The following is a 12261-nucleotide window of genomic DNA, read 5'->3' on the forward strand; positions in this document are numbered from 1 at the left end:
AGGTCCCTCAAAACAACCTCAGTAAATTACCTACTCAATCCCACTTTTCATTATAACACATACACAACAACCTTGACCATATAGTTCACTTAAAATTGGGTAGAAAGAAGAAAAAGCCTTACCTGCCCCTTTCTTAACAATAACATAACATAAATACAGATGGCCATCTCTTTTTTTCTGCTTTTTTCTTTTCACAGCTCACATAAAATTCAACAATACATACTCATATGCCATGGATATGTCCATATATGTGCATGCATACACACTTTTGAAATTAAATTTCATCTTATGATCCTCCTCAATTAATTTTAAGCAATTTCTGTAGATTTGCAGGCAACAGTGTATTTCTGGATTTGCACATGAACAATAACATCTCTAAATCATTCATTTGTTAACTCGCTAACACAGTTTTTAAGTCCATCATGCATGTTGCTTTTCAACCCAGCTCTACTGTCAAAGCATGGATGTACTCATGTAACTTAGCAGAGGCTTGTGGCTCACAAACATGTTGAAAAAAGTTAATTTATACGAGTCACATAACTCTTTCCTTCACCTCTTCCTCCTACCTCTTCCTCCTTCCTCCCTTTTTATAACCATTTCTTATTTTCCCCACCCCTCTCTGCCTCTCTTCACCCAGCTTGCTTTGAAGGGAGGAAATCTGCATTTTTGCACAAGTAGCAGCAGCACCAACCTGGAGATGAAGTGATTCACTCTGGGGTTGGGGGGGGTTGAGGAGTTTTACACCTCTGCACAGTTTCCTTTTTCATCAGTTTTTCTGTTGTTGGCGGCTTGATCTGATATTTGTCGTCTGTTCACCTTCTGTCTTCCACAACTGGTTGTTCATTGTTAATGGTATGGATTTCATTACCGTTATGACCATCTCAGCTCTTTTACTCGTGATTTCTGGTAAGTGCACATTATTTTCAGGACATATAGAATAATGAATAAATTGAAGAATCAGGCAAATCAAAATGTGTCTCTGTCAACTGTTTGTCAGTTTATGCTAAATATCTGATGAATTCTGGGTGTTGACATTAGCCTGAGGGCTGCTAGCTTGAGCTGGCTGTTATGTTGATCATAGCATAGTAGTAGTAAAATGTTTTCTCATGTGTGGCCTCCAAGCTCTACAGACCAATGTCCAATGAAGAATTGGGCTACATTTAAATATAAAATGGGCTTGATTCACATGGTGCTCAATTCTGGAAATGTAGATTCAACAGAATTCATTGAGGCAAATATGCTGTGCTTTTTGCTTTAAATGTTGGTATACACTGGTATGTTCTAATAATGGCATCATCAATGGATCATATTTCATCATCTCACCGTTAAAATAACACATTCACTGCTGCACTTGTGTTCTTGTAGTACAGGGCTGAACACAGGGCCCCTTGATAGTTGGGGAAACTTAACAGCTGCACTGAAGGCATTATTGATTCAGTGTGACATTATGATTTGTAACAAACAAACAAAAACAATCATTAATGATGCTATATTACACTACGAGGACTGATCTACTGTTGGATGTTTGTGTTAGGGCTGCACGGTGGCACAGCAGGTAGTGTGCATGCCTCACAACAAGAAGGTTGCCAGTTTAATCCCCGGGGCCTCTCTGTGAGAAGTTTGCATGTTCTTCCCGTGCATGCGTGGGTTCTCTCCAGGTACTCTGGCTTCCTCCCACAGACCAAAAACATGCTCATTAGGTTAATTGGTGACTCTAAAATTGACCCTAGGTGTGAGTGTGAATGGCTGTTTGTCTTGTATGTTGCCCTGCGATCGACTGGCGACCGGTCCAGGGTGTACCCCGCCTCTCGCTCGTTGACAGCTGGGATAGGCTCCAGCCCCGCAACCCCCAAAAGGGATAGGCAGTATAGAAAATGGATGGATGGATGGACTTAGGCAATTATTTTAATAAGGTGATGAAATGTTAATATGAAAATATGTTATAATGAAAACAAAAATGAAAAGTGTGGATTGCTATGCCACACTGTCCACTGTATAAATTACAGTGAAATGCTGACATCCACATATCAATGTATGTGACATGTACAAATGTACATTATAAGGGCAAAAAATCATCCTGCAAGTGTCAGTCTCCTCCTGCTTGTCCAGGGGCTGCATGAGAAAGTAAAGGAGTGTAGTTTATGAGCTAAACACATCAAACCAAATGGTGTGTGCTTGCTGACATTAAGTGAAGCCTCAACTGCAGCTGAGAGGTTCATGTTTTCCTTTAAGAATCAATAAAAGAAGTTAGATACACTGAATCAATACTGTGCTGAAATGATGGGCATGAAATGATCGGCAGTGTGCAGTCTGACTAATGACCACACTTAAAATCTAAAGTGTATAATAAGAGCTGCCTAATGGCACAGAAACAGAAGAGAGCCACAGGGAAAATAAGACAAAGAAACAGCTCACTGACCTAATCAAGCCAAAAACTCTTAAAAAAAAGCAAACCTTTGGTAGTTTCTAAAGCTTTTCAAAGAACTTGTCCACCGAAATTGAAATAACACTTTAGCCACTGTATCTAGCCATGCAGACAGTTTCAGTTCTGTTTGCAGAGGCTTTGAAAACAATGCCACAGAAATGTGTTAGTGGTGCTCAGAGCATCAAAACGTGACATACTGACAGAGCTGTGACTGTATTTGTTGAAAAACCTTATTGGTAAAAAATATCTCCCGGTGAAAACTAGTTTATCTGCACTTACCCATCGTAAATGCATATATTTGTAAGGTAAAATCCTTTCTGTTCAATCTATATTTTTTGTTTCCATTAATTCAGTTCTTCCACTACAGATAACAAATGGTGTGCCTCAAGGATCAGGTTCTGGATCAGTTCTCACTTTATGACATTGGGACAGTCAAAGACTGGATGTCAGAATTTCTGCAGCTGAACTCAAGCAGCAGTGACCACCTAAATGACTGTAAAGCATTGAAAGTAAATCATTACAAGCACCTCACTAGTGGATATTTTAATTTTTTAATTCTTTTTTTTAAAAGAAAAGGTTTAGTAATTTCCTAAAATTCAATTTCAATTCAATTCAGTTTTATTTGTATACCGCCAAATCACAACAGAAGTTGTCTCAGGACACTTTCCATATAGAACTGGTACAGGCCGAGCTCTTTTATCTACAGAGACCCAACAATTTCCTCATGAGCAAGCACTTGGTGACAGTGGCAAGGAAAAACTTTGTTTTAACAGGCAGAAACCTCAGGCAGAACCAGGCTCTGGGTGGGCTGCCATCTGCCTCGATCGGTTGGGTGAGAGAGGGAGAGTGAGACAGACACAGACAGACAGAAATGCAGCCAGAGAGAGAGAGTGAGACAGAAGAAAAGAAACAGACAGAAATGCAATCATAGTAACATTGACAGTGGATGTAATAATAGTACTAGCAGTTGCAGTGGATGTCAGGCAGGGCCATGGCAGGAGATGCAGCTGTAATCCACAATCCAGATTCAGCCGCTATCCATGGGAACCTAAGACAACAAAGCGCAGAGACTCCGGGGAAGGAGCTAAGTTATCAACACGCCATGATAGGACATGAAAGCGTGCAGATGGAGAGGGAGAGAAAGACAGAGGAGCTCAGTGTATCTTTGGAGGTCCCCCGACAGTCTAATAAGAAGGTGCCTGGCCATTTATGGCTTTGTAAGTAAGGAGGAGGATTTTAAATTCTATTCTAAATAGTGCTGTCAAAAATATTGCGTTATTAACGCGTTAACGCAAATCAATTTTAACGGTGTCATTTTTTTTTTTATTGTGAGATTAACGTTCGTTGTGACCTAGTGAACGTGTAGTTTTTTATAAGCTGTGGCCACTGCTAGTAACGTTAAAAAAACTACAGGATCCGGTTGTAAACCAGAAACAAAACAATAGGCACGCCCCACACACGTGTTTGGTTTTGCCTGCTCGCTAGTTGTGAAAGAATAGGCTACCGGTTTGTGTGAATGTCAAGCGCGAAACGCCGAAATGGATGCGAACAAGATTCTAAATGAATCTGAATTTAGTTTAAAAAAGTTGCCAGATGGTTCGACTGACAAAACCAAAGTTATCTGTGTGTATTGTTGGTGTGAACTGTATTATCACCGCAGCACATCCAGTCTGAAATACCACTTGATGGCCAAACACACAGCGAATGCGAATTCTCCGTTGCCTCCTCGTCAAAACCAGGTGACAATGGATGGCTTTTGCCAGTGTAACAGGTGTAGAGTGAACCCAATTGCAGCACAAATGAACCAGGTAGTAGTATCAACAGTCTTTATTCAGCAGGTAAATGCAGGAACACAGTTAACCACATGCATAAGAGTAGAGCAGGTGGGTATAGCAGGATTCAAACCCAGGTCTCCCGTGTGGCAGGTAGGCAAGTTACCACAAGACCAACAGGGCAAGCAGGGAATGCAGAGGGACTCGTGAGCAGGTAACTGTTCAGTTCTCAGAAGGTGGTTTAGGTGAGACGGCACCAGAGGAGAGGGGCTGGAGAGGTGAAGCTGACGAAGTGGGTCTACAGGCTGATGAGTATAAGGTGAATAGAATTGGTCCAAGCACAAAACCCTGTGGACCGGTGGAATCGTGCACTCACATCACCAATACCTCACAGGCAGGTTTCCACAGTGTCTGGCATTTCACTGCGATCAATAAGTAGCAACAGCCATGATTCAATGCAACAATCTGAGTCAGCACATAAAGTCAGACCTAAATTTATATATTTTGATCAGTATCTCATCTGACCACATCACAAGTGCGTTTTTTAAAGGTGAAGTGAGGCGCTGGTGTGATTGGTGAAGATTGGACTCGGCTGTGTCAAACCCACTCCACGCCTTCTCTCCTCCCTCTTTCCGAGTTGCGCCGCTGGATAGGACTGAGATGAGAAGGGGGAGTAGATGCGCCGGCGGAGCAGTGCACGAAAATACCACAGTCTGCGTCGCCACGCCCCATCGGCGTAGCAGACCTGACTTTGCGCCGGCGGCTAAATAAAATAGAGCCCACTGTCTTACTCACCTCAGTCCTCTTTCCTCACCTGGTTGTGTACCTGGCAGTACACAATGGGGGTTGCAGCAGGGAGGACTGTACAGGGGGAAGAAAGAAGTAGAGAAGAAAAAGTTGAGATCGTTTACCCACTGTTAACTCAATAAATATTTTATTTCCATCCTATATCACACAGAACCCAATCCTCTTTTTATCTTATGTGAATTATCAATAAATATATACAGATTATTTAAACTGCAAATGGAAAGGAGGAAGGGAACATTATTCAGCATAAACTCCGAACATTCTGGGGGTTTATGCAGCCTCTGAGTGGAGAAACACAGTAAAAAAGTCCAGAATGACTCAACATTGCTTCACAAAAGCTCAGCACAGTGAGCACTGTTGATCTATGTGTTCTCCCTAGTAACTGGTGTCTGTCTCCCAGGATCAGACCAAACAACACTTGGGCCAGACGTCAGAGAGGCTTCCTTCCCCACAAAGACCTACAATACCAGCAAAAACTGTTCATGCCCAGGTGCTGCTTCAGCAGCCACTGTTGCCCCCACTGTCAGTCCCAGCAGTTCTACACCTGCCCTGGGCCTCCTCACAATCAGATGGACAAGTGAATGTGAAGGAGACATTAACCTGGTGCTCTACCATCCCTCCAGCTCATCTTCACCTGTGTGTCACAACAGTGAGACAAATGTTCAAACTCTTTTGAGTAATGTGTGTCAGAACAAAAAAGGTTGTAAAGGCACACCACAGTGGGACAAAGGCAAACGCACGCAAAGTGGTTATTACTTCAGAGAGAATGGAGCAGAGAAGGGAAGAAACTGTGAGACACTGCAGATCCAATGCACAGGTTGGTCTATAGTCTGTGTGCTGTTTTTTTGTGTGTGGATGTGTGTGTCAGTGAGAACACTTGTTTGTCATTTTATACTCAGCAAACTTTTCAGAGACTAACATGATGACAGAACCACAGGACATATTTTGTCAACAGACACCCTGATTTTTTCATAGTGTGCAACACCACTGTAAATTCACCTACAACGTTCCCATATCTCATAATTATGATAAAAGATTTTCTAATTATGAAACACAAGGTACTGACAGCATGGTTATCTCACTGTCATATGCACAGAGCACATCTTATTGACTTATTGTCGGTCCAGTCCAACTCCTCTGGATATCACTCTTTAGGATGGTTCTTGCTTTTTCAGTGTTCGTCAACATCTGACAGTTCACTTGTGACCAAGCCATTTTCATAGCAACCCAGTCCAACCAGCAGCAGTAAGACTGATAACTAAGAGTAGCTAATAGTGTATCGTCTGAAGAGTTGTTGCATGTAGATCCCTCTGAAAAAAACTGGAGAACAGATATCTGCGTTTTCAATGGCTCATGGCACGTTTATAACACATTACAAACAATGAAACACTGTCTGCGTTTGTTTCTGTGTGCCCCTTCAAAACTGGCCAACCACTACACTACAGTTACAATGATAAGATGACAATTATGAACTTAAAATTATAATTACAAAAGATCTCTGAATGTCTCCAATCCTTTTCATTGGGAACATGCCTCATGCAACATGCTTCTGTGGCTTTTTAAATTTACCTGCTGCTTTTCTAATTTCTTCTTTTCTCATCTGAAAATACAACTCAGGACTGATCTATTGTTAATCTAGTGTTGTCAAACTGAGAGGCAACTGGTGGCAAAAGCTTTAACACAAACTGAAACTAATTTAATTGACAGTCTCTCAATGTCAACACACCACTCAATGAGCATTTGCTTTTTTGTTTTTTTGAGGGTGGGCAGACATTGTTTCATGTCTAGCTGACTGAACAGAAGCAGGATCATTATTTCTCATTTTCTGATTTCAAATCTGGAAAAATTTGTGCCCTGCGTGACTTCAGACCAGCTTCAAGAAGTTGGTTTCGAACTGTCCTTGCTGAACAAGTCACATTTCTCGACAGTGCCCACTAATTTTTAAGGTTCCTGGAGGTCTGACGACAATTCCTGACACATGAACAGATGAGTGCACGGTGCTCTCGTGGGGTAGAAAGGCGTTTCCTGCCTCGACCAGCTAGCAATTGGGTAGTACCATGTTCGGCTTGCTTTTTCTTGGTGTAATGAATGGCTGTCTTTGAGATCTTCAGTTTTTTGGCTACCTGTCTCTCACTCATGCCAATTTCCAGCAGTGCCAAGATGGCTGCCTTTGTGGCCTCACATAATTCTTTTGTTTTAAGCATTATGTGAGAGCTGACAACTTAAATGTAAGTAGGAAAACCACCCTAGGCCTGCATGTGCAGTGCTGCTTATGACATGTAATGGCCTGCTATATACTCTGGGAATACAATTGAGCCTACACAACATTAAAGAGTGGGGGTTGGAAGAAATTAGCATATCCTGTATATTACATTGGAACTGTCCTTTAAGTTTTGGTAATGACCTTTGGAAAAGATTCCCTATCAGTTAACAGAAAACAATGACCTATCATCATGATGAAGTTGGCTTTTCTCATCTCAGAGGTGTGTGAATGCGTGCATGTGTGTGTATTTGTGTGTCCAGTTGAGGCCCTTGCAGATGTACAGGGGCAGTTGAAGGCCTACAAAGTGGTGACAGCATTGCTTTGCTGTGTGCTGTTGGTCCTGGTATTGATGTGCTTCACCAGACCCACCATCAAAGTCCTACAGAAGAGACGTGAGTACACACACACAAAGTCACTTACCCACATTGCACATATGTGCACATGCACACCTGTTTTCATCATCAGTATTTACTGACCTAAAAAACTCTGATATTTTTAGATTAAGGCACATCAGATTACAGATTATGTCTAAAACAGACTGATGCCTTAAATCCAAAGGATTCTGCCTGACTGACACAATAGAACAGAACAGAATAACGAAAAGGGTAGAATAGAATAGAATAGAATAGAATAGAATAGAATAGAATAGAATTCATTCTCAGGTCTCATATTTTCGTTGTACATCTATGTTAATTTGGTTTGAAGAAAGAAGTCAAGTTTCTGTAGGTGTGATCTAAATCACTGGGCACAGGTGCAGCGTCTGTTAATTTTCAGTGGTGACTGGCATCTAGGGGTGTGCCATATATTAGTGTTCACCATAATATCTGTAATTTTTAATATAATTTTAAAAATCATGTTGTGATAATGGCAATATTCCAAATATTATATATATGTAGATGTAATTGTAGATATTGTAGATGTAATGAAAGCGAAAGTAGATGTAATGAAAGCGAAAGTGCTGAAAGCGACAGTAACCAGATCTACATTGGAGGACTTATTTTCAAAAAGGGGAGGGACTTACAGTAAGTAGTGTTAGGGTTTGATTACAAAAGATCAGATGTACACTATATCAAGTCTGTATCACTCATCCCTTTTGGCATCAATTCTGACCTGTCAGTGGCAATGGGTCTTGTGCTCTGATCTTTCAGTGAGCCATAGAACAGTCTGATTCTTTCTCCATGAGAAAAGGATGTCCTTTTGTGGGAGGTGCAGAACTATTGTAAATCCAGCGAGCTCAGAAGGACATGGCACATTTACTTTTGTGTTTCTTCAGTCCAAGCAGAAAAAAATAACCCAGTGTCTGAAATGACTGAATGATGGACAGAGAGCTTAACAGAACTGACAGGGACGGCTGGTATCAAACAGTCAGTCACCGATGTCCAGAGGTGACTGGACATTGCCAGCTCTATGCCACATGTAAAGAACTACAATTAAAAATGTTTTATCTTCATGCTTAAAGCTATGCAAACTGAAAAATCCTTGTTTTCTATGTAAAACACACAAAATAAGGAGCAATCAAAACCAAATAAATAAATAAATAAAATTAATAAAAAAAATGAAAATTAAGGTATTATTTACTAAAGATTTTAACTTTTAAAATATTAGCTAATCCGCTTCATCAGTGTGAGGGTGGCTTGGTCAAATTTCAGTGACAGTGATCCAACAGGTAAATGGAGCCCTACCTACTCAAACCAGTGCTCACTGGTTTGAGCACAAAAAAACTGAGATCTGAAGTTTGGCAGAAAATGTTGTGTACATGTGGACACCCATTATTCAAGTAAGCAGATGACTTAGAAAATAGATTTTCAGGGCAATCACAGAAATCTGAAAAGTATTTTTGCACTTACCTCTACTGATATAAAGCCACAAAGATAGCTTTGCTTTTATATGTCCAGCCCAGATAGACAAGAGGTAGGGTGACCTGTAATTGCAACAGCCCCATTTCAAGTCCATCTTGGGACCTTTGTTGCATTTAATCTCCTTCATTTCCATCATTTCCCTGATTTCTTGTCTGTTTGTACTGTCTACTCTATAATGAACACAGAAAAAACACTTAGCACTAAGGGTATGTAGAAAATATTTTAAATTGAGTGAACTGACCCTTTACATTAATTACATTAACCACAAACTATCATACCATTGACAGAAAAGGCTTCAGGAGATGTACACATTCACAGCAAATCATTGCACTATGGAAAAAATACAGCCTTACCATATTTCACAAAAACAGAGCACCCCAAAGTTTATTGCTAATGATTACAACTTTCACAATAAGATAAATTAATCAGGCTGATGGTTCTATGAATTATCTTTGTAGTATTTACATGAATAGTCAGCGTTTTGATTGCTATGTTTTTGGTTTCAGTATCAGACAGGAGGCAAAATCGCTGGATTGGACCTACACAGAGTCACAGTGGTGAGTCTCATTATCTGTCTCTCTCTCTCTCTCTCTCTCTCTCTCTCTCTCTCTCTCTCTCTCTCACACACACACACACACACACACACACACACACACACACACACACACACACACACCACACACACACACACACACACACACACACACACACACACACACACACATGCATCTCACAGTGTAGCATTTGGGACACACAGACTTTACATTGGGTTACTGAAAGGCAGAATATTTGGTACATGTAACAGCATATATATGCACACATACAGTCTTCAAGAATAAATGTGGTTATTTGAACCTTTTCTTCCTATATTTTGACATATCTTCTTCCTCATAGAGAAGGTATAGACCTGCACTGTTGTCCAAAAACTATTAAAAGCACAACACTGAGCCACAATGTTGCACTGGGTGAAATATTCCTTAATTACCATGAACACACACACTGTGATACTTTGACTCAATCCCAGATACATTCCATCATCCACTGAAAAAATAGTCTTCCTGCATCAGCTGCTTTAGACTGCTTTAAAATATTAAAATAAATAAATGTTAAAAACATTATATTTATGTTTACTGTTAGGCACAGATCTCGAGTGGCCATAGTAATTACGAGTGTGAAGGAAGAAGTCCCGTGACATATAAAGCAACAAAGTTTGCATTTGGAGGAAGGTGGTGTGGTGAGAATGGGTCAAATAAACACAGGACTTTCATGGAGTAGATAGCTGTTTGTGTCCCATGTGAAACAAAAAAGTCAATGCTGACCTATAACTTAAGTTACATCGAGTACAGCAACATACTTATTTTAACCCATGACCTTAACCTAACCCAGTAATTTTGCTGCCTAAACCTTACCAAGTAGTTATGGTGCTTAAATCTAAGCAAAGTGCAAGCATGTCAGTGACAGTAACATAGTTATTTTAACCAAAACCATGGTCTTTCCCCAAAACTCACCAAGTAGTTTTGGTGCCTGAAACTAAACAAACTGCATTTCACAACATTAACAATGTGAGGACCAAGGTCCCAAACAACAAAGGTCCAGTTTGTCCACTCTGGGCCACTATAGAAACATGGTGTTTTCTGTGAACGAGGACCTGCTCTCTGTTGATATGAAGGGCTCATTCTAAGATTATGAAAACACACTTCTTATTTTCTGGCAACTTCTGGCACTTCTTATTTTTTGGCAACCTTAATGAAAACATTTCTACCAACAGATTCCTTTAAAGCCCACATACCTTGAAAAAATAAAAAAAATGTATTTACTTCTTCAGTAGGAGCCAATGGGCTTGCAGCTGAGACCAGACAGACACACAACACATTGCTTATTTGTCTGCACATTAGATTTGTTGATAATAAGAAGATAAGATAACAAGAATAACAGCATTGTCCCTTTAATGTTTGTTTCTCATCTGTTTATGTCTCCTTCTCAGTGTCTTACCATCGAGGAAAAACTGCACTTAAAAACAATGACGGAGAGAAGAGACTGTCTTACCCTGGTAACACACGCATACACATGCAGAATGTTAAACCAAACTTGCAGTCATATAGTTAGCCCACTGCTCCTCTAGCTGTCACTCTATTGGTTTAAATCTGGCTGCTCTTTCTGTGTGTTGTCAAATCAGCTCTGGAGCGACTGGCAGTCAGTGACAGCAGAGAGCCTTCATCCAACAGGAACAGTGACTACAACTTCTGACATGCCTCTTCATGCTCCATCATCATCATCATCATCTATATGTGGGCTGAACATACATTTTCACATGCGACTATGTCTGGATTGCATCTTTGTGCAGGAATACCCCCCCCCAGGTTGTCAAGGAATTACTTGCCAAACCATGTACATGTAAAAGTGATACTTCATCACTAGATATACCTGCATTTGCATGGATGAATAATCATAACAATATTAATTAATATTAACAAAAGTCAGTATTTACAAACATCAAAGTGCAGTATTGTATCTAAAACCAATTTAAGCAACAATTTCACAAATGAAACGAGTTATATAAAACCCTGTCTAAAGTTATGTTAAGATATAATATTTTAATGGAACCTTACAATACTTTGGGAAATTCACTTTTTAGTCATCATTGTATCTATCTATTACTATGTATATTACAGACATAAATATATCTATATCTATACACTATGCTACACACACACACACACACACACACACACACACACACACACACACACACACACACACACACACATATAATGTTTTTAATGTTTTTATTTTATTTTGCATTACTTATTACAGTGCAGGTGAGGTACAAAGGCAAGTAACTATCCAATGACTGAAACTGTAACATTACACACCCCCCCCCCCCCCCCGCCCCAACACATACATGCTCGTTCTCTCTCATATTTATAGCTTAGAATTTATAAAAAATATATTACAGTGTTGATACAGAATACAAATTGATGGTACCTTAGCAAAGATAAAATAAACATAGAAAGATAAACATAAGAATAAATACAGATAGTAACAAAAAATAGCAAAATCAACCTGAATTCTCGAACTGTAGAAGCTCTGAATGGTTTCCCAATTCCTTCATAGACAGCCAATTTTTTTGTAAAT

The 12261-nt window shown here is 40.0% G+C and overlaps 1 protein-coding gene across 1 annotated transcript; it reads left to right on the plus strand.

Moving 5' to 3' along the window:
* The first annotated feature begins 740 nt into the window (after positions 1-740).
* LOC139348304 (T-cell surface glycoprotein CD5) lies at positions 741-11409 on the plus strand. Its single transcript, XM_070988255.1, has 6 exons — positions 741-906; positions 5405-5821; positions 7528-7659; positions 9633-9683; positions 11111-11176; positions 11303-11409. Exons 1-6 carry the CDS (start codon positions 855-857, stop codon positions 11371-11373), a joined length of 789 nt encoding a protein of 262 aa, XP_070844356.1. The 5' UTR covers positions 741-854; the 3' UTR covers positions 11374-11409.
* Positions 11410-12261: the final 852 nt, after the last annotated feature.

This window comes from Chaetodon trifascialis, chromosome 2 (genome assembly GCF_039877785.1).
Source record: "Chaetodon trifascialis isolate fChaTrf1 chromosome 2, fChaTrf1.hap1, whole genome shotgun sequence".
Classification (NCBI taxonomy): Eukaryota; Metazoa; Chordata; class Actinopteri; order Chaetodontiformes; family Chaetodontidae; genus Chaetodon; species Chaetodon trifascialis.